Consider the following 22615-nt stretch of genomic DNA (forward strand, 5'->3'; position numbering starts at 1 on the left):
TTTGGGCAGAGGGGAAGGGGCGTCCTAACTGGGACGTCCCACTGGAAATGTCTTCTGTGTGAACTGGCTCGGCACTTAGATTCTCCCAGGCTCGGCACACAGCTGACTTCTCTTGGTTCTCCTGCGCCACAAAGCTGAAGGTAAGAGCATCTCCACACTGGGCTGGTCATGTGACCTGAGAGGGGTTCAGCATGTTTTTAACCTGTGAGGAGGGAAAGAAACGATCGAAACGGGTAAGAACGCTTTTGACAGATTTAGTTTGTTTAGTCTATCTTTGGACAAGAGTTTCCTGAAGTTGAAATCTGAAACACACGTATCTTCCTAAAAGTGAGCTGAACTCTTGCGAGCTCTTTTTCGGAATGAGGCCCCACACTCAGAGTTTTCTGTCTTTAAATATTCAAGCACATCTTGAAGAGCAACGCTGGCTGTTGCTGGTAGATTGGGATTTTTCTGCCTGTAATTGGAGTGACACCTGGTTTAAAGGCTGCTCCTGTGTGCTGGAACCTCAGGGAGTCAGGACTCCTCTGTCATTACCTGGAACAGCTGCAAGGAAAATCACTTCCTGCAGGTAAACAAGCTGCTCCTCTGCGGAATCATTCTCTGACTGTGAAGGCATTGTGTGCCACATCGGCAACAGGGGGAGGAGGGGTGTGTGGGAAAAGGGTTCGGGGCGGGGGGAGATGCACACGGGCCTCAAATCTGTTTGATTCTGGAAATCTTTGTGTGTGAAGTGATTCCTATCTCGCTCTCTGCAGCCAGTATGTGAAGAGCAAGAAGTAGGAGAATTCAGAGTTCTATGAATGGAACTCCGCTAGAGTTTTGCCTGTTGGAAGAAAGAAAGAAGGAAGGGGAGAAAAGGAGTGGAGCGCCGAGAGCGTCTCTGATTACGCTCATGTGAAGGAATGTGGGTTGCCATGGTGATAAGTTACCAGCTGTTCAAAACCCTCCGTGAATTAGTTCAGATGCCTTAAAGTGTCGAGACTGTCGGGAACATGTCGCCCACCCACAGAGGGGGAGATCACGAGAAACTGGGAAAAGTCATGGAATCTGAGAATTGAGCTGGTTGGGAAAAGTTTTGGAAAAATAATTAAAGCCAGGAAACACATGTTGGAATATTTTGAGGTTTTGTCAGGATAGACTGAGAGCAATCTTTAAAAACTGACTTTGATGCATCTTATGATGTATCAAACCATGCTGCTTGTCCTGAGTTTAAGTAAATATAAGCAGGGGAATTTGTCATTAAGAGAAATATGTCGTCAAGGAATATCGCAACCAAATGATGCAGATTATTTTTGGGTTCATTGAAGGGAAATGCAGGGTGTTTCAGTGCACTTTGTGGCATCCGTTCAATCTAGCATGGCCAAAGACAGGCCGGGGAAGAAACTGTATTCCAGCTCTGCCGCCTGCTCAGGCCTCAACGCCTGTGGGATTCAGGGCTCGACAGTCAGGCTGCTCTGGTGGACTGGGATTAGGCCTCTGCAGGCAGGTTCACACGCGTGGTTCAAAGGCTGGAACCAGAAGACTGGAGCTTGTGAGCAGTTGATTAGTGAGGATGATTGTGGAATCACATGTCCAGCAATCACACATCAGACGCTTTTCATGAGTCAGCAGGTAGTTCAATACCACATATTCAGGTTTTTGATGTGGCACTAGCACACCGCGTGGAACTCTTCCAGATCTGTTTCCACAGTCTCGATTTCTTTCCTCAGGCGCTGGTTTTTGTCGGTCTGATTAAAGGCAACACTGGCTCTTCCTGCTCCGAAATAAAGCAGAACTTTCAAACCCTTTCCTCGCCTTTCACACTGAGTTACATGTTGTGGGAGGAAAGTGTTGAATGTTTTCACTGTGGTCTCGGTCACACGTGTTGAGGGTCTTTCTCTGGAGAGACCGGAGGACAATGTGTCTGCATTAGTATGAGTGAGGAGGACAGAATGTCTCTGGCTGGCTAATTGTTGAGGTGGCAGGTCTGTGGGAGGAAGAGGAGGTGGAGGAGGGGCAGAAGAGGTGGTGTTGGAGCTGAGGATGCTGGGAAATACCAAGCCAGCTTGGCAATTTGTAAAAAAAAAGAAGAAGAAAGAAGCTCTTATCACCCCGACAGGAAGGACTGTGTTGCTGTCTGGATTCGACAACCAGAGGAGTTTCACATCAGCAAAGAGATAAAGAAGAGAGAGAGAGAGATGATGCAGAACAGACAATGAAAACCAACCAGAGATGAAGAGAAGAGCCCACTCATGACAAAAGAGAAAGAGAGACAGGCAGCAAGGATAGCAAACGCAGCCTCGTGAAATCACGGACTGTAAAACAGACACAGAAGCTCTCGTTATTCTCAGGGAAACTGAAGTGACTCAACATTTTCGGCGTTGAAGACACCTTGAAGATTTCTTTCATGGCTGATTACTCTTTGGTATGTGGTGCCAACCCTAACGCTGCAGTTCCTCTTCTACTGACTACACTCTTAACACAGGAGGACACACGAGGCAGGATGACATCATCAGATCCAAACTCTAATCAATTGTAAGCTCTACCATCCCACTAAGTTTCAGCAAAATCCGTCCTCAACTTATTGACTTTTCCTGCTAACGGACCAGCTAGCACTCGTGTCCTCCATGGAGGGGTCGATTCAATGACCCCTTAAAAAATCAGAGTAGCGTCCACAATCGCCACAACTCCACTTCGACTGGCACAAGTTGTTCTAGGTTTTTGTAAAATCCACACCTGCGTTTGTTAGTTTCCAAGATTCAAACGTTATCTTGATTTGCAATGATCAAACAAGTTAGCAAGAAAATCCTGGATCAGGGAACAAATGAGTTCTTCGTCCTCCCACCCTCCCACCCTCCCATCCTCCCATCCTCCCACCAAGCCTCAAGACAACCAGTTCATTCGTTGCCGCCCAACCCTGCGAACAGCAAAAACTCCTCAGTTAATGAAAATGCAATCAAAGCCAGACCAAAGAAAGCATGTGATCGTTTGTTTCACAGGAAGACGATTCAGTCGCTGACCCTGACCCTCACACTACGAGCGACAGCAGCAACAGACCTCCGCCAGGGCAACTTAGCATGACCCTAAATGGGTTTTTTCTGCCCCTAAAATGCAGTTGTTTCTTTTAGGCCGATGCGACATTTCCTCCGCCAACTTTGGTGAAAATGGGTGTCATCCTGGTGACAGACAAACAAACAAACAACACGCGAAGGAACAGCACCAAAAACATGGCAGAGGCAAACATGATCTAAATTCCTGATGGGCAGCTGGCCGCCTGCAGACAATATGTCACCTCAAGTGCATTGAAATTCAGAGGCGAGGAGGAGCCTGAGGACTTGTCCTGATTAGAGGAAAGAGCAGAAGCGGTTCAGGTGACGAGGATCTCAGGTTACAGACATCCTGACTTTTCTTCCCAGAGCTCCCCTCCATCTCCTACTCGTCTTTGTGGTCTTTGTGCTCCGTTTCCCGAGTGATGAAACCTTGCCTTTATCCGGCCAGCTGAGCAGGATCCCCCACCCCCCCCATCCCCCCCCCCATCCCCCCCCCCCCCCCGTCTCCAGGGACAGGATGAATTTGTCAGGTGTATTGAGCAGTGAGAGGCAGTTGTATATTCAAACAGGACAGCAGTTGGACGAAGCTGAGCTCGAGCTGCTCCAGTAAAAGTTTGTTTTAGAGGAGCTTAATTGCAAAGGCATCACCATAACTGCATCCTGACAGAAACGTTTGGGTTCACGCTGGTGAAAGAAGCTTGTATTTGTCCGTCCTCGCCACATCCCAGGCCTTTATTTGTGAATTTACCAGCTGTCACAGGGGATTTTTACATGTTCTGTCAGTGTTTTTACTAACTAACCACACGGGTTTCAGCGAGGCTTGACTGGCAGGCTCAGATCTCCTGGCGGGATCTCTCAGCACCTGCTTTGTATAAACACATCCATCCGTCGTGAAGAGCGACTGGTGGAGCCGCACTGGAGGACTTCTGGAGGGTTTCAGCGGAGTGAGGAAACTGTTGAAAGTCTCCCAGCTGAAACTCTACAAGCGTCCCGTTCAAGAGAGGACAAGTCAGGTCAGAGAGGGAAGTGATGACAGCATCAGCGAAGGTCCTGAGGTCATCACCTGCGGTCCTTAACCCCACCTTCTCCATGAGCGCTGTGGCTCACGTCAATTACGCATCCGTGGCTACTGGAGCTGCTCGTCACTCTCAACCTTGTTATCATGTTGCATGCTGCTTGAACGCCGTCACCACAATGACCAGCAGGAAGCTGTCATAGCCTCCCTGGTGCAGATGGTTGATCGTCCCGACCTCTATTTGAGTCGGTGACAAATTCCTGTGTTCACATCAATGCTGTTCAGAGCTGATGAACACCTGTCTCCTGCAGGGTCATGTGACCCAGCGCTGAATGCAGATTAGAGTTGTCTGGCTGCAGGTGTGAGCAGGTGCGTTGGCCGATGCAAACGCTTCTGTATGAAGACTGAACTGCTTTGCTGGCTCGTCGAGCAGAAACCGAGACGTGTCCTCAGATGTATGTTTGCACAGAGGGACGCAGCTGCCTGTCCTTCGGTCATACTCCTCTTTTTTTGATAGCTTTGTTCTTTTAATACATCTGGATTTAATCTACAATATTGTATCATAACATTTAACAAGATTTTTGAAGGTATTTTATTGGCTTCCTCCATCGTGATCGTCCCGTCTGCAGGTACAGACAGAGGAAATCACTGTCCTTCTCCCAAATATTTGCTTCTTCAGCCCTTTGCATGCCAGTGTTGTTTGCCTGCGCTGTTTGCTAGCAGTCAAACTGCTACAGGTTGTTTTTCCAGGCTTCCAAACCCGCCTGTTATGTCACCGAGGAGAAGAAGAAAGAATTCCTCTCAATCTTTTTCCTTTAAAAAGCTCTGGAAAAAGAGACAGAGGCCGAGCGAGTCCGGGAAACAGAGACATTAGAGAAAATCAGGGTGATATCTGCGTTTGCGGCATGTTGTTTTGCTCCGTCGCGAGTTTACACTTGCTTACCTAACTAACCTACCAAATTAAATACATTTAAGGGGAAAAAGAGCTCCTTTATGAGTCTGAAATTTCCCTTTTAGCCTCGGCCCTGTTTGATTAGGGAGCAGCTTTCCAAATAAAATAATTTGTTTTGCTGTTACGTCAGTCCGGACGGCCTCCCCCTCCGTGCCCAGCCAAATGACTCTCTGACCAAATAGGACTACATTAAAGGGGGCGTACGGCGGGAACACCATGTCCCTCCAAATCAAACACTGCTTTTTGGGGATGAGACCGTTTTTTTTTTATTTGCCCCTCTTTGCGATCATATTTAGCCCGGCTCAGACACACCTTTCATATTTGTGTCAGAAATCCTTTTTATGATGTTTCCCGTCAGCTGAACACCTTTTTTTTAGCTCAGATTTTTCCCTGTTAAGTTTCCTTGTGCGCTGGTTATTTGTGGACGTCACCGTTTGCATCCTCTGCCAGAGACTGTATTTTTCCACATTCAGGCTTGGTCACGACTTCTGGGCTTGACGTCTCCGGACCAAACGCTGGACACACTCGTAGGCGCCTGGCCTTTTAAGCAATCAAGCCACTCTGGAGTTTTGATCACGTTCGTCTTCATACCCACAAGCAGCTTCAAACCTTTTGTGTAATGAACGGACACAAAAACAATACATTTGAATAAAAACCTACTTGAGGAATAGAATCAGTCTGGAGATGCTGGTTTCTAAGAGCTACAATTAATAGATCCAAAGACAATGAGCTGCAGACTCAGATTTTGATATTTTAATCGTTTCAGTCTTTTTTTGAGGCGAAACCATCATTTGCTGGTTCCAGACTCTGAGACTATCAAACCGACGACCGAGGAAAAATGTGCCTGCAAGGCAAAGAATCACCAAACCTTTGTCTTTTAAATGACAGAATGCTCTTCAGGGTTCGTCAAACAGCACAAGCAGCAATGTCAACACTTCCAACTCTGGAGTGTTTACCCTTTTCACGGCGTCTGTCCAAACATGTCGCCCTTTTCAGACACTTTGCGTCAAGAGGCCCTGCTTCATTTTTTAGGACAACCAGCAACCTGCTGAGCATTTGTTCCTCCACCCCTCAAATGTCAAGTTTCGTTACCTCAAGGCGCTGTTTTCTAGACCGTCCGTGCTCGTCTCGACTGTGAATAAACGCTGCTGAAAAGAATTGATTTCTAAAGTTTAAGAGAGGGTTTTTCTTCTGTTTCATGCTGGTGTGAACCTGCTGACCTCAAATCTCAGATGCAGGAATTCGAAATATTACAAGCTCTGTTTTGGAAATTGTGTGATCCCTGATCTCCTGCAGCGTCCAGTGTACTGCACAAACTGGCTCCAGCGTTATTGGCCTGCGTGAGGAATTTCCTTCACAGCAACATAAGATGATGCCGGAGATCACGTCTGTGGTTTTCAGCCTGTAGAGATGAATTTGCCTTCTTTTTGATATACAGACAAAAATGCAGACATCAAAGGAAATTGGATGAATGAAACAATGAACAGTAGGACTTTGATCTCTGCAATCGGCTCCCTCAGACACTTAAACGAACCCCTATACGTCCCTTGATGTCAGAGATTGTTGCCGGGGAAACTGCTGACTCCATGGAGGTGGAGAAGAGGCAGACCAAGCAATGTCACGGTTCATTACCCATCACGGCTCCATACGAGACCCGATGAAGGACGATGGCGACGCAGGGCGAACAATTACATGTTGAGTTCAACAATGGACGCTCAGACAGTTGGGCAGGGAGGACATGAAGAAAGAAGCCGGGACTTTTTGTGGAAGTGTGAAGAAACCTCCAGGCCCCGTTCACACCTCCACTGTGTGGTCCAGACTTTTGGACTTTATAGTTTGATCCAAACCAAAGTCACAGGTGTGAAATCCCCCCAGACCACAGTCTGGACCAGACAGCCCAGATCTGGTCCGCTTAATAGACGTGGTTTCGGTCTGGATCAAGCTGAACCACAGTTAGGTTCATTCCTGGTGTGAAACTGCAGACTTTCAGGTCCTTGTCACACGAAGAGTTTGATGGACGCGATGTGGTTCAGGGTTGAAGTTGAAGCATTGCTGTGTTTTTTTGTTTTTGGGTTTTTTTTTGGTCTTATTTGCTTTCACGTGTAGACAAAAGCACCAAACGCTGTCAACAAACATGACACAGACGCGATGAGAGGATCCAGCGCGGCGCAGCCTTGTTCCATCTCCCAGGTGGTTTCAAACCCCAGCAGGAGGGTTCCGGGCGCCTTCGTTGGAATATTCATATTTAGTGTGCGCCTAGCCTTCCTCTCCCAGACCCTCAGCAAGTGCAACCCACAACCTCTTCGCTCCTGCGTTGCTCTCATTAGGATCTGTGGTGTCTTTTGGAAGCTTTCAACATGGACACGTGCTCAATGAGCTTTTCTGCTGCTGCAGCAGCTTCTCCCCCTCCCTTGACGGAGCCGTTGAATCATGTCTTGCTTCCTGTGTTTGCTCCTCGCTCACACAGAAATGTGTTAACACCAAAACAAAACACTTGTTGAAGCACAGACGTGGACCTCCTGTCCACTGTCATGTGGCTCTTTTGTCATCGCAGCCCTGCTGGTTGACCATGAAAATGTCTCTGTGACTGCTGTTGGGATGTTGCTGACATCAAAAAGCTCAATACTTGTAGGTGCACCTTGAAATACACTGAAGTCCTGTTAATGGAGGCTTGTCTCTGCGGCTCCTCCTCCCAGCAGCAGTGTTATGGAGGTGCAGAGGTGGAAATTTAAACCTCTCAGCCTGGCCATCGGTGTTCACTCTGACATATTCGCCTTTGGTTTGTAAATGCAAATATGTGTTCAGTGATTTACTGTAACAGACCAACTGGAATATGCAGAGATTCTCCGAACTACAGGTAGAGTGGAAGAAAATATATGGTGGAAAAGTCGCCTCCGGTGGTGGAAAAAGGCTTCATGAAAGTGTGGACGGACAGGAGCTCTTTAAACGCCGGTTTCCATCCAAACAGCGAAAAGAGGGAGTGACTGGTGGGGCCGGTGACGGAGGGATTTATGAGGCCGAGGCTCGGATTTAAGCTCATGAAACTCTGCTCTGGAGTCTTTTCAGTGAAACCACACACACAATTTGAAGCCGCCCAGTAAACAAAGCAGACACTGAGGGTTTTGTTCCCTTCAGACTGTAGTGAGAGTTGTGTTGCGTGTTGTGTCCAGATGCTTTTGTTGACTTCAAAACGCTTGTGAGGCTTCGTGAGATCGCGTTGGTTTGATTTTCAGGGTCTGAAAGTGAACAGCACAAAAAAGTGAGGTTAAAAATGTATTTTGTCAAAAAGAAAAGTTACATTGTTGTTGCTTTTTGATTTAACGTGAAAGGACAAGATTCATTCTCCTACTTTCCTCTCAGTTCCATTTGAACTGAACAAAGATAAATCTGGGGCAGAGCTGAACACACCAGAGCTTCTTTTTAACCCCATCATGTATAAAAATAAGGACAAGTAGAACGAGAGGGAGAGGGATATGAGTCACCAAGATGATTGGAGCCTGAAACGTTCTTTCAACCTTTCTACATTTTGAATTTCTTGATTTCTGATCACTGCAGGTGAGTTGCGCACGGTTGGAGGGAGAAAACGACGTCTCCAGATTGAAATGTTCTTGCTTTGCTTTCTTATTTGTGAGGATATGAAAGGGAGCGTGAAGAAGAATAAAAAGTCTCTGTTTTTGTCCTCAGACTTTGAAGATGAGGGTGTGGATCGTCTTCCTCCTGTGCCTGGCCGGCCACGCCATGGCTGCTCCTGTGAGTCCCACTGCCTGTGTGTGTGTGCGTGCGTGCGTGCGTGCGTGCGTGCGTGCGTGCGTGCGTGCGTGAGTGTGTGTGTGTGTGCGTGTGTGTGCATGGTAATCCTCTTCCTGTTTACGTCTACTCGTGTGTGTGCGTGTGAATTCAAATTGTGAGTCTATGAAGAAGAAATGTTTGTTTTCCGAACCCTGATTGATCCCTCGGGTGTATATGTCTGGCTGTGTGACCATGTGAATAACGACTCACATTGTGTGTGTGTGTGTGTGTGTGTGTGTGTGTGTGTCTCAGACCGAGGAGGAGCCTATCTTGGAGGAGCTGGAGGCCGAGGAGCCAGTTGTTGAGGTCAGTCCAGATGTTCGTCCTGTTTGAGACAGAAAATCCAGATATTAAACAGAGTGGAGGCCTGAATGAGTGTGAGGAGAAAATCAGACGGGGGTCCAGTGAGCAGCTGGTCTGGGGTTCTCAAGGTTCCTGCTGCTCTTCAATAGCAGCCAGTTGGCCACTAGCACTTTAAAGGGGAGGTCCCCTGTGAACTTTCCCTTTAAGGACATTTTTCTCTGTGTTTTTGTCCTCAGCCTGAAGAAAACAAACCCCGGCTTTTGCTATGGTGATGTCGTATTGTTTAGCGCACTACGCTAATTTTGACTTAGCGTCTCTCTCACACACCTCATGAAACATTTCTAGTTAGCGGGACTCTGGCGCAGCACCGTTCTTAGCCTCTCTGTGTCCCAATCAGCCGTTTCTGCTCCTGTGAGGGAGCTGCGGCTGGCAGACTTCCTGCATGTTTCGTTCATTCTTGTCACTCGTCCCACTCATCTTGTCCTGTGGTGATTTGTAGGTTTCCCCTCCAGCAGCTTCTGCTCCTGGAAGCAGAACCGATGTTGTGGTGCAGTTTGTTTCGCAGGTTTCAAGGATTTCAGCCATGATTGTTTTTGAACTGCAGGAATCTTAGAATATGGGAACATCGGCACAAAATCAATCAGATTAGTCACAAACAGCTCAGCAAATCTTCAGGTCTCTCAAATGAAAGACTAGTTTATGAAACAGAGGCTGGAACAGACAGGAGTCTTCCTTTAACCACTGCAGAGCTCTTCCTCTGGAAACTCGACCCAAATTCTTTCACTCTCTGCTGAGTTTGATTTGGCGTCCGCGATGTGTTTCCTGAGCCGCACAGCTGCTCTGAGAGATTATCCGATGTGGGACGGTTCTCTTGGGCTTCGACATGGAAGCCAAAGAGGTTCTGTGGTGTTTGTTCATGGTGACGGCGCTGTCCTCCTTCATCCTGCAAACCAATCAATCCGCCAGGGAATAATAAGAACATGAAATAAAAACCACAAGTATTCAAACAAATTCCACAAAGAGCCTGAAAACAAACTTATCCTTCGCCCAAGAGTTACGATGCAGGTTTGGCAGTCATGATGATGCGTGCGTTTACAACGTCTGATCACCTGACACGGAACAGGTTTGATATTCAATCATTGAAACATGAATAGAAACATTTATACCGTGATACATCGGAATACCTCCTCTTGTGATACAACATTGTCACACTGGCAAAAACATCATCGTAATATAGTGATGTAAACAGCTGACCTGCTGCCGTGGTAACGTGTTTATTGCACAGTGCTGGCGATGCGCTTGGCTGGAACGCTGTATTCAGTTGTTTGTTGTTTCATGTCAGTCCGCCAACACGTCACTGCTGGGAGGAAATAGTTCCTCCTTTCTACCAGTTCAGGGTATTTTTCCTCAGTTCCACAGATACCATCTCATATCACGGATGAAATGTGTTGCGTTACTGCAGGATTGTGCTCCTTTTGTGCTCATGTATGAAGAAGCGTGGTCGTTGCTCGTCGAGGCTCTTCCTCTGGAAGCAGAACAGATTGGCTCCAGTAAATATGACACGACGTCATGAAATTCTCAACATTCATGTAAACTGGTGTGATTTATTTGGTCTATGTCTGTTTCTGCCACGAGTTAACGTTCGTCAGCTCCGCCCCCGCATCCAAATACAGGCTTCTGTGTGTCAAAAAGGTTCCAAGGGCCGTAACGCTAAAGTAGAAGCTTAGGAACTTCTTACTGCAGTATCTGGATCCTCGTGGTGGTCCAGGGCCCTCTTTTGTTCCTAAGAACAGGAATCTGAGGAGTTTCCTATTTTGAAAAGTTGCATGTGCAGATGAACAAGATGTTCTATTTTGCAGCTAAGATGGAACTCCCTGATTTCAGTTCATGGCATAAATCCAATGTCTGGATCAGAATCCAAATCGAACTCATCTTTGAAATGTTTCTAACAGAAAAGAAACAGGCGGAAACGTGGAACCCTTCAAGCTACCACGCAAACATGTAATCGCCTGTTGTAAACAATAGCAAGCGAGAGAAACATCCCGCTCTGCCAGGCCCGGCCTTCATGTGAAGCTTTTTATCGTTTCCCTCTCCAGAGGTCCAGTGGGACCACAGCTGTTAATTTTAGCTGCTGGCTGGGCCTGCCAGCCGGTCAGGAAGCCATTACGTTCTTCATGGCTTCACCACATGTGGACCCGGCTGCTTGTTATTGTTGGATATTATGGTCTGGCTGCTCCCTGATTCTGTTTGGCCTGCAGGGAGGAACCTTCTTTAGTGGTGACGTTTAAACAGGGATATTTAAGTGGTTTGGTTTAAGTGGACGTCATGCAGAAATAGACCTGATGACGCTGCACAGAAATCAGAAGTCTGAGTGAGAATATGTGAGCAGGGTCTTGTGAAATGTTCCTTCCATTGTGACCCGAGTGACACAAAATTCTTCTGTGTGAGTCTCACTCGCCTTAATCAGCCTTCAGCCTGACCTCTGACCTCTGATGTGTCCCAGGAGGAGGCTGAGGTGGGGGCCAACCCCGTGCAGGTTGAGATCGGAGAGTTTGACGAGGCCATCGAGGTTATTGAGGACGTCATCGCTGAGAGTAAGTTCACACTCACAAAAAGGTTCGCTGTTGTCCAACGTTACTGCTCATGCTGCAGTGTTTATGCTTGGTTTTGAGATGAACAGGTTTTTACATGTCAGAAACACTGATGGTGCTTTGTTTGTCTGGGTGTTCATTTCATGTGTGGGTGAGTTAATCAATCTTCACAAATGCAGATGTCAGCAACCACATAAGAGGTTACTGGAGCCTCCTTCCTGCCAGCCAAAGGCTGCTAACACCGCTGACGTCTGGCCTTCACCTGCAGGATCAGCATTCAGTCCCGAGTCTAGTGACCCTGCAGCAGGCACAGATATTTAAGTGACTCGCTAAACGCGGGACTAGGAGACGCAACACCTCAGGGCTAGCTAGTTAGCATGCTAACTTGTGACATACTAGCCAAATGTTGTTTCTTTGCTATAGTTTTAGTTGAACCTTTAAATTTGAGTACAGTAATCTCCCAAGAGAAATTCATCCAATTTTCCTCAGCAAGTGTAGTAAAAAAAGTCTTTTTTAATGAAAAATTCAAATTCACTGTTCAAAGATATCAAAAATAAAGATTAATTAGTTATTCTTGACAAAAAAACTGCTGATGAAGTGGTACTGTGGTGGCTACAGCGCCCCCGTCAGGTCAAGGATGATCACATCCACCGTGTTTGGCTCTAATCAAGTGATTCCTTCCTGTCTGACACCTCGACATCCTGCGTCATGCTGCATCTCAGTGGCTGCGTCCTGGCTGGCAGCGTCTGTGAGTTGCTCCAGCGACTCAGACTGGCGAATCAAACTGCCATAATGACAGACTGCCTCATCCAGCAGGAGACGGCTGTAATGACATGTTCCACTCAGCCCACTTGAAGAAGCCAGTAACTAGCCAGCCGCAGGCTGCGGCAGCAGCAGCAAATCAGCCCAACTGCACAAAGTGTGGCGGGCTGCAGCACCGTCACCGCACGGGAGGGGACACTCTGTTCTGCCTGAGCTGCGTCAGGAAATATACTTGATCACAGTAACAGAGCCCGAGTGAATGGATGAACGGAGAATCCCCCAAATCCTTCCTGTTCCAGCATGTTGTCTTTGTTATCTCAAGAACTGAACCAGAACTACATTTAGGCTGCATTTATTTGCACTGATAAAGGTCCCAGAACATAAAGGCACATCCACGAGTGTGTGCTCGTTTTTAATTTGTCCATGAAAGAAAAAAACGGAGTGAAAATGTAGAAACTTTAATAACCTTGCAAAAAACGTTGGGGGTGGAATTTACAGAGATTTTATTCTGAGCTGAAGGTGCCAAAGGTCACCATTAATGACCTGCATTAACCAAAACTCACCTTTGGAAAAGTACAGAATTGTTGTTTCTGACCATGTTGATTTGTTCCAGTTTTAAAATTAAAAAAAAACAAACAAAAACTAATACAAATGTGTGTATTGTGGTCAGAAATGGGAGTTTCCCTCAACGTCCATCTGGTTCTCATGAGGCAGCATTTTCCAGACCGTAATGTTCTGTTTTTTCACAAACAGAAGCTAAATTCAGCATCTTTCTATTTACTCTGTGATTTCACTCTCCTTCATGAATGACTTCACATGCATGTGTGCGTGCGTGCGTGCGTGCATGCGTGCGTGTGTGGACGGCCTGTAACTGAGCTGATGTTTGTGACGTTCTCTCCTCAGATCCCTGCCTGAACCACCACTGCAAGAAGGGCAAAGTGTGTGAGGTGGACGAGAGCAACACCCCAATGTGTGTGTGCCAGGACCCCTCCACCTGCCCTGCTGCTGAGGGAGAGTTTGAGCACGTGAGTGATCGGCCCAACACCTCCATACGTCATCTTAGAATTAATAACCAGACATGAACGCTAGCTTCTCCAGGATCTCATGTCCTGTGAGTCTGTGACCGACGTCTGTGAAGGTTTATGCCTGAGCAAAGAACTTAACCTTAAAACTTAGCAGTGCTATGAAACAGTGACGAGTTGTACTTGGAGATAAAATGTAAAAATTCAGAGATTAAAAAGTTTCTCACAAGAGCGACCATCAATCTCATACTTTGACCCCCCCCCCCCATCGTTATGACTTCATCATTATGAGTTTCAACCTCATAGTTTTGATTGAATATCGAATAAATTTGACTTCTTATCTCATAAATGAGTCGTGGGAATATTTTTCATTATCAAGGAAAAGTTTGATCCCATGTTTTTCCTTTTGCAGGCATTAATGGGCCTCAGATTAAATTCAAGAGAAGAAGAAAAAAATCACACAAACCAAAGTGCGTTCAAGTGACGCGTAGTTAGATCACGTGACTTCAGTCAAGAGCGTCTCAGGAAAACTGCGTTGAAGGAAAAGTCATTCACATGTTGCTCATGTTTGTTTTTCACCAGACTCCCAACAATGTGTTTCATTTACCTTTCCCTCAATACCACTCAATAAATACAACACACGACGCTGTTACATGAAAAATGCACGTTTCTTGTCTCAAAATATCCCAGAAACGTCTCCTTTGTCTGCTGTTTTTGTTGCGCAGGTTTGCGGCACTGACAACAAGACCTACGACTCCTCTTGCCACTTCTTTGCCACCAAGTGCACCCTGGAGGGAACCAAGAAGGGCCACAAGCTGCACCTGGACTACATCGGACCCTGCAAATGTAGGAGCCCACACCCTGCTATTAATATATTAGCCTTCTGATGACCTCTGACCTCACCTGGAAAAAAGGTGAAAGAACAGCCTGACCATGTGATCTGGGTCACTGCTACCTTGAGCTGACGACCTTCTAAAAGGAATTTTGAGCAGCTTCCTCGTTTGCATATTTGGTTTTCTAGGAAGGTTGATGTTCAAGCTAAGCTAACCGTCGGAGCTACAATTGTATGTGATTGTATCAAATCACAGCAAAAGTTCTCTCATGACCCAGAGGGAGTGGAGCTGGTCCAGAACCACCCCAGATCTGCTGACACCCGGCGGGTCTCCAGGAGCGAGCTCATCCGTCTGTTTGATTCTACTCTTCTCCTCTGCTTCGTCTTCACACATCCCGCCCTTTCTGTTGCTTATGTTTGTTCTCGTGGTATCAAAAGTGAGCGATAGCTTAGCGGATAGCATCTGACGATAAGCCGAGCAGCTACTTGTGTGTTTGTGTTTGTAGCTGTGATTGATGGGCGGATCGGGGCCTTCGGGCTGCAGCTCAGCGACGGGACGATCTGTCCAAACACGCCGGCCGCATTTCTGCTGCCGCTCACACTGAAGTGAACACACGCAGTCTGGACTGACAGGTTCAAGTGGAGATCAAGGTGGTGTTCAGGAGACGGCAACAATGATTCAGGCTGTGACATGAACACTGGGATGGAACTCTCCTCAACCAACTGCTGCTTGTTATTTCACAGTCAAACTGGCCGTCTCCTGTTCTGCCACCAGCCCTGCACTGATACTTACGATAGCAACGATTATTGGATTGTAGAGAACAATCATGAATGTCTCCCCGCAGACATCGAGCCCTGCCTGGACAGCGAGCTGAACGAGTTCCCGCTGCGTATGAGGGACTGGCTGAAGAACGTTCTGGTGACTTTGTACGAGCGTGACGAGGAGAACAACCTGCTGACCGAGAAGCAGAAGCTGAGGGTGAGTCATCCTCATCAGGGAGACGGATCGCTCCGCTGCTCCCATCCGTAACGGCGACTCTGCAGCTTTACGGAGCTTCATAACGAGTTTCGGCTCATTGCTTCGCTGTCTGGCTGCAACATTGCCAGCTCGTCTGAGGTCGCAAAATATCAGCGCTTTGTCTCGGCCCTCCGGGTCTCACACCAACGTGAGAGAACCGCTTGGCGCCGGGATGAGATGCATCGGGTCCTCGATTAATTCTCAAGTGAAGTCTTTAACGTCACAATGAGATGGTCAGCAATCGAGAGTCAAACCCCAACCAACCACCTGTCCCTGAATCAGACCAGGCCTGACGCACTGTGTTGATACAATATAGACCAAAATAGTCCTGGTGCAGTTCTAGTCTGGTACTAGTACTACTACGACTACTACTACTACTACTACGACTACTACTACTATGACTGCTACTACTACTACTGCTACTACTACTACGAGTCTATGTGTGTAAAAAAAAACAACACCCACTCTGTTAAAGTAGAAGTACTTATTCTTTACTCTAGCAACAGTGAAAAAGTTCAGGCAAGTATAAATTCAGAAGTAGCCTCCTGCTAAGCTAAGCTAGCATGTCGTTGTACATTATGGTATTATTATCATTCTTTTTGACTCAGATGCATTAAGAAAGAGAGAAGCAGTGAGCCTGTTTTCAAAATGGAGGCAGAAAGTTGAGATGTTTGCGCTTCCTCACTTTCCACCTCTTCATACTCGTAGAACGTCGCTGTTGCGTGACGTCATTGGATGAGAACGTGTTGACGTTCCTGATGACGCTCACGATTCTGACGCCCTGAGAAGCCGGTAGAGAATTAAAAACGCAGCCAAAAGAGAGAATATCAAAATCGATATTCAGCCGGTGACAGAAACACCTCGTCCCAAGCGTACAGTCAACTGCTTCAGAGGTGGTGGGTGGGTCAACATGCGGCTAACAGGTTCTGCATAGCAACATAAAGGTGATGACACGTCAGTTGTGTTCACAATTTCTGTGTGCTGCCCCCAAGTGGCCAAAAAGGATAATTTAATGCAAGTTTGCCATCTGAACACCCCTGCAGGGTTGCTCCGCCGCTCCTGAACCAGAATTATTTTCTTCCAAGCTGCTTTAAAGGAAACATTACAGCTGGTGGTAAACCAGTGGGACGACGGCTCACAGTGCTGGGTTGGTTCATCGCACACTTTCAAGTCTGCTTTCAGCTGTGAGCAACACATTCACACTGAGCACATGTGTTTATGTCACTGAAGCGCTCCTAAATAGCAGAGATATTCAAACACTCCACCCCCCCACGCCGATTCAGCGGCTAAAGAAGTCGCCGGCAGTGGAAAACCATCATTCAGGCTGATGCATGGCAGCCATGTTTAGACGTTCGAACCTTTCACTCATGTCGTGTTTGAGTGAGGGAACAGTTTACAACCACACTCATCAGCTGCGTGTAGCAGAGTCCTGAGATGCTGTCACTCGCCCCCTCAGGTGAAGAAGATCTACGAGAACGAGAAGAGGCTGCAGGCCGGCGATCACTCTCTGGACCTGCTGGCCCACGACTTCCAGAAGAACTACAACATGTACATCTTCCCTGTGCACTGGCAGTTCGGCCAGCTGGACCAGCACCCCGTCGACGGGTTCGTACTCAAAATGCCTACCCATAATGCATCATCATTAGACCCACCACCTTTTAGAATCCTGACGTTTCATCTTTATCTCCATTTTACATCATTACGAGGACGGAGCTCTCGCTGTCGTGGCATCTAACCACCTTCTCCTGTGTGCCCCCCCCAGCTACCTGACCCACACAGAGCTCGCCCCCCTGCGTGCCCCTCTCATTCCCATGGAGCACTGCACCACCCGCTTCTTCGAGGAGTGCGACGCCGACAACGACAAATACATCGCCCTGGAGGAGTGGGCCACCTGCTTCGGCATCAAGGAGCGTGAGTAGCCCCCGAACCCCGACGAGGGGACAGACGACTGCCTTCAAATCACTCCTTTTCTGAGTTCAGATCCGATCAGCGCCAGTCGTTTGCGTTCACGTGGTCGGTGCAGGGCCGTAGTCAGAGGTCCTGGGGGCTCCGGGCTTCCAGGCAAGTCTCAGGGAATGGAGGTGAAAGAATATCAGTCATGATGAACATGTGACCAGCAGCCACAGCAGGTTGGCAGCAATTTTACAGTTTTTGCTGCTTTCCAAAAGTCAGAGACTACGAACTGCTTTCTTTTATTTAGTGACTAAAGTGAAGATCATATTTGACCGTCTATGGAACCCAATTACACAACAACGATTCACCGTCGTCCTCCGTCTCGTCTGATCTTGTTCCTTCATGTCTCAGTCTGACGGAGGTTTTGTGTCTTTGTGTTTGCAGAGGATGTGGACAAAGACCTCGTCATCTAAGCTCCTCCCACCAGCAGCAGTATGACAACTCCTAGTCGCTACTAACGGGACAAGGTGCTGATCCCTAAGTTAAAACAGAAATCACATTAACGGTGCTAATTGCAGTTTTTTTTAAATTTTGTTTTTAAATAATGACCTTTCCTGTCTATACCACTAAAAAAGATGACAAAAGAGATTTGTGCACAGTCTTTACTAACATCATGCAACTTTCCTGTCTGATGAACAAAGCACCCAGTTAAGAAAACTAAAGACCTCTGATGTAAATGTATTTTGTTGGCAATATTCTATATCTGCCATGTTTGTCCAGGGTTTTAATTGGAGATGAATTTGAAGCATTATCTTGAGGAGACAAAACTGTAAAGACAAAAATAAAGTTTCTAAATAAATGCTCCCTCCGCTTGCTTTCTACAAAAGAACAACTAAGTTTTTGCACTCTTTTGGTGTTGGACTCCATTTTGTGTCATTTTTGTTGTTGATCTTTGACTACTGCTCTTCCAGTTGTTCTCTGTGTCCCGGACGAGGACACGCGTGTACTGATATTTGAACCAATAAATATTGTTTGAACATTTGATGAGGGGAAAATCTTGCAGGCTGAGAGTTTTTCTCACGATTAACATGTTTCTACTGACACTGAGAACACCACCCAACTCTTTTCATGAATAAAAGATGATGAAAAGATCTGGAAATCTCTGCATGCGTTCATATCTCCAGTTCTTTCTCCTCCGTGAAGGAATTTTGTTTGAGAAAATGTGACGTCACCATGACGGTAGACAGTTGGCTTGAATGTCCATCGTCCCCAGAAAGAGTCGAGGAGCTAGAGACCCTTCCCCAGGGAGCTGAGACCCATGCTAGTTAGCGCCGCTCAGTCCAAAGTCATCAGGTTTGTGTTCGGGGCGTGGCTCTCAGCTCCCAGAGGCACTGATAAGAAGCAGCTGCCCAGGAGTGGATGTGCTCCCTTCATTTCTTGTCCCTCGCTCTCACCTTTCATCTATAATTTGTCTCTCAATGCAGCCTTTGTGCATCAGGATGCTTTGAAAACATTTCCTCGTGTGTTGACTTCGAGGCTCCTGAAACAACCTCCTCTGCCTTGTTATCCTGCAGCGCTTCCATCACTCCCAACCGTGATCTGTCTGCCACTGCGTGTGGTTTTGTGTTTGTTTTCTGCTTTTATCTGGAATTTGCGCCGCTCTTACAAAAGCATTAATCAAGATAAGAGAGTCTGTCTGATGCTAAAGAGCCGACGCTGCAGGCCCGGGAGCTCCAGCACAGGCTGGACAATCATTCATTCCACTGAGGAGGAATTTTCTCTGTTTACGGAGATTTCATGAAGTTATTCTCGGTCACCAGTGATAAGGAGGTTACTGCCATTTCATGCTGTAAAAAAAAAACGAAGAAAAAAGCCGTCATGTTGAATTGAGAAAGGTGCAATAAACTGGAAGGACCATAGTCCACAGTGTCAAAGACAGAAATACATGGAAATAATAAAAGCTGAGGAAGTAAGAGACAGAGTTTGCACACAGCTGCAATGTGTGTGTGTGTGTGTTAGCATGCTGGTGTGTGAGTTTGTGTTGGGGTGCTACACACTCTCCTGTTTAATTTCACAAGCTGTGAGCTGCATGAAGCCGGTCCCGGTCCCCTGGGAGACAGACCAGGGAGAGACGGAGCACCCTGTTACCATCCCCACCCGTTCATCCAGACTCCGGAGTCAAGAATGTGGAACAACAGCCGCGCCTCGTCCACAAAGCCTGCCGTCCCTCCTCCAGCCGCAGCTGCAGGCTAAAACCACTCTCAGCTTCCTGCTTCGCTGTGGGGAAAGAAAGGGAGAGTCTTTCTGTGAGCGCCGTAGCTGTGCAGCTCCTCCTATAGGAGTCCTTGCCACTGGAAATAAAGCGTTCAGCCCTTCATCAGATTAATGGAGCGGATGTTGTCAGAGGAAAGCAGGAGGAAAGGTTGAACATGGGACTGCCTTCAAAAAGATGTGAAAATGGGCTGAAGTGTGAAGACATGGAGGCCCCCCCCCCCCCCCCCCCCCCCGGGCTTCACGTGTCACACAAAAGTACCACATCTCAAAAGAGAATGAGTTCTAAAACTCAGAGATGAGTTGAACAGCCGGTTCCCTTGAGTCCAAGTCAGGGACCTGAAATCAGCTGTGTGGTTCCCAGTACCTGGAGATATTAGCAGGGTTAGTTCTACATCAGATCCACCAGTAAACACCAGACCGCAGACCGGTGGATGGTGGAGGTTCAGTTCTACATCAGATCCACCAGTAAACACCAGACCGCAGACCGGTGGATGGTGGAGGTTCAGTTCTACATCAGATCCACCAGTAAACACCAGACCGCAGACCGGTGGATGGTGGAGGTTCAGTTCTACATCAGATCCACCAGTAAACACCAGACCGGTGGATGGTGGAGGTTCAGTTCTAAATCAGATCCACCAGTAAACACCAGACTGGTGGATGGTGGAGGTTCAGTTCTAAATCAGATCCACCAGTAAACACCAGACCGGTGGATGTTGGAGGTTCAGTTCTACATCAGATCCACCAGTAAACACCAGACCGGTGGATGGTGGAGGTTCAGTTCTACATCAGATCCACCAGTAAACACCAGACCGGTGGATGTTGGAGGTTCAGTTCTACATCAGATCCACCAGTAAACACCAGACCGGTGGATGGTGGAGGTTCAGTTCTACATCAGATCCACCAGTAAACACCAGACCGGTGGATGGTGGAAGTTCAGTTCTACATCAGATCCACCAGTAAACACCAGACTGGTGGATGGTGGAGGTTCAGTTCTAAATCAGATCCACCAGTAAACACGAGACCGGTGGATGTTGGAGGTTCAGTTCTAAATCAGATCCACCAGTAAACACCAGACCGTTGGATGGTGGAGGTTCAGTTCTACATCAGATCCACCAGTAAACACCAGACTGGTGGATGGTGGAGGTTCAGTTCTACATCAGATCCACCAGTAATACCAGACTGGTGGATGGTGGAGGTTCAGTTCTACATCAGATCCACCAGTAAACACCAGACTGGTGGATGGTGGAGGTTCAGTTCTACATCAGATCCACCAGTAATACCAGACTGGTGGATGGTGGAGGTTCAGTTCTACATCAGATCCACCAGTAATACCAGACTGGTGGATGGTGAAGGTTCAGTTCTACATCAGATCCACCAGTAAACACCAGACCGGTGGATGGTGGAGGTTCAGTTCTACATCAGATCCACCAGTAATACCAGACTGGTAGATGGTGGAGGTTCAGTTCTACATCAGATCCACCAGTAATACCAGACTGGTGGATGGTGGAGGTTCAGTTCTACATCAGATCCACCAGTAATACCAGACTGGTGGATGGTGGAGGTTCAGTTCTACATCAGATCCACCAGTAAACACCAGACTGGTGGATGCTGGAGGTCATGGAGGTCATTAAAGGTCATCAGGGGAAACACAAGGAGCCTGAAGCTTAGTGGTGGTGACCTTGAAGTTATGTGACCTTCCTAAGCTAACGTTAGCTTAGCACTGCTAACGTAGCGTCCAGGCTTCCAGCATCATCAGAGGGTTCATTAGTGAAGATGATCTTGATGAACTAAACCTGGAAGATCATCAACTTCTGTTCATCAGAGCTGATTTACTGGTTCAATCACCACAATCACATGGAGCGATCCTATTGGCTGCTGGGGGAGGAGCCAGGAGATGACCACTTCCTGTTGGACTACAGACACACCTCATCCCTGACATGATCACTTCCTGCTGCACTGCTATATCTAAGGAATCTACAAGTTCTAATTTATTTTTACGTTGTAAAACTGGAGGAATGCACTGCCTGTGTGCCCTCCGGTTCTTTATAGAGTTAGATTATTATCATTATTATTATCATTATTATTATCATTATTATTATTATCATTATTATTATTATTATTATTATTATTATCATTATTATCATTATTATCATTATTATTATTATTATTATCATTATTATTATCATCATTATTATTATTATTATTATCATTATTATTATCATTATTATTATTATTATCATTATTATTATCATTATTATTATCATTATTATTATTATTATTATTATTATTATTATCATTATTATTATTATTATTATTATCATTATTATTATTATTATCATTATTATTATTATCATTATTATTATTATTATTATTATTATTATCATTATTATTATTATCATTATTATCATTATTATTATCATTATTATTATTATTATCATTATTATTATTATTATTATTATTTTTATCATTATCATTATTATTATTATTATCATTATTATTATTATTATCATTATCATTATTATTATTATTATCATTATTATTATTATTATTATTATCATTATTATTATTATTATTATTATTATTATTGAGTGAGCAAAGATTATTTGTATCGTAGCTTGATACAAAATAACATGCTTTAGATGGGATAAACATCATTAATAAGAACAATAAGGAAGAGGAAACTTGGAGAGCACAAACCTCCCTCAAGCTAAAACCAGCATAAGAGAAGAAACGCAACCTTCCTCGCAGATCTGGCGTGCACAAACATTCACTTACACAAAGTAAATCACGTGTTACTGCAGAGGGAATCAACAAGTCTCAAGATTCTGCTGGTCTTGTGGTTTCAGGGGGATTGTCTGGCTCTGTGGACCTGAGAGGTCACGCTCTGCTATATGTGGACGTTAACTCTAACCCCCGGGGCGGGGCCTGAAGGGCTTCACACACAAAGACGGATGTTTGTTAGGAATGCGATACCTAACAGGGAGCCAGTGCAAGGATGCCTGGACGGGCACAATATGTTCCCTTCTGGATGTTTGCATAAGAGTCTGACCGCTGCATTCTATACCAGACGCCGCTTGATCCCAAAGTAGTCCATCTTTATGTGATTCTGATCCGAAGATCCGATCTCAGACAGAA

At 46.3% G+C, this 22615-nt stretch overlaps 1 protein-coding gene across 1 annotated transcript; it reads left to right on the forward strand.

Moving 5' to 3' along the window:
* The first annotated feature begins 20 nt into the window (after window positions 1-20).
* sparc (secreted protein, acidic, cysteine-rich (osteonectin)) lies at window positions 21-18070 on the forward strand. The gene is made up of 10 exons (XM_086222341.1): window positions 21-140; window positions 8681-8746; window positions 9038-9091; window positions 11592-11682; window positions 13345-13466; window positions 14189-14309; window positions 15141-15274; window positions 16770-16918; window positions 17076-17224; window positions 17651-18070. Exons 2-10 carry the CDS (start codon window positions 8690-8692, stop codon window positions 17677-17679), a joined length of 906 nt encoding a protein of 301 aa, XP_086078467.1. The 5' UTR covers window positions 21-140; window positions 8681-8689; the 3' UTR covers window positions 17680-18070.
* Window positions 18071-22615: the final 4545 nt, after the last annotated feature.

The sequence above is a fragment of the Aulostomus chinensis genome, chromosome 13 (assembly GCF_037954235.1).
Source record: "Aulostomus chinensis isolate RoL2024-O1b breed Wild chromosome 13, RoL_Achi_v1.0, whole genome shotgun sequence".
Classification (NCBI taxonomy): domain Eukaryota; kingdom Metazoa; phylum Chordata; class Actinopteri; order Syngnathiformes; family Aulostomidae; genus Aulostomus; species Aulostomus chinensis.

Bases quoted from the DNA above. Each gene is read 5' to 3' on its own strand.
- sparc (XM_086222341.1), top strand. From the start codon at position 8,690: ATGAGGGTGTGGATCGTCTTCCTCCTGTGCCTGGCCGGCCACGCCATG. The intron at 11,683-13,344 runs GTAAGTTCACAC...TTCTCTCCTCAG, and splicing joins TGAGGACGTCATCGCTGAGA to ATCCCTGCCTGAACCACCAC. The intron at 14,310-15,140 runs GTAGGAGCCCAC...GTCTCCCCGCAG, and splicing joins CTACATCGGACCCTGCAAAT to ACATCGAGCCCTGCCTGGAC.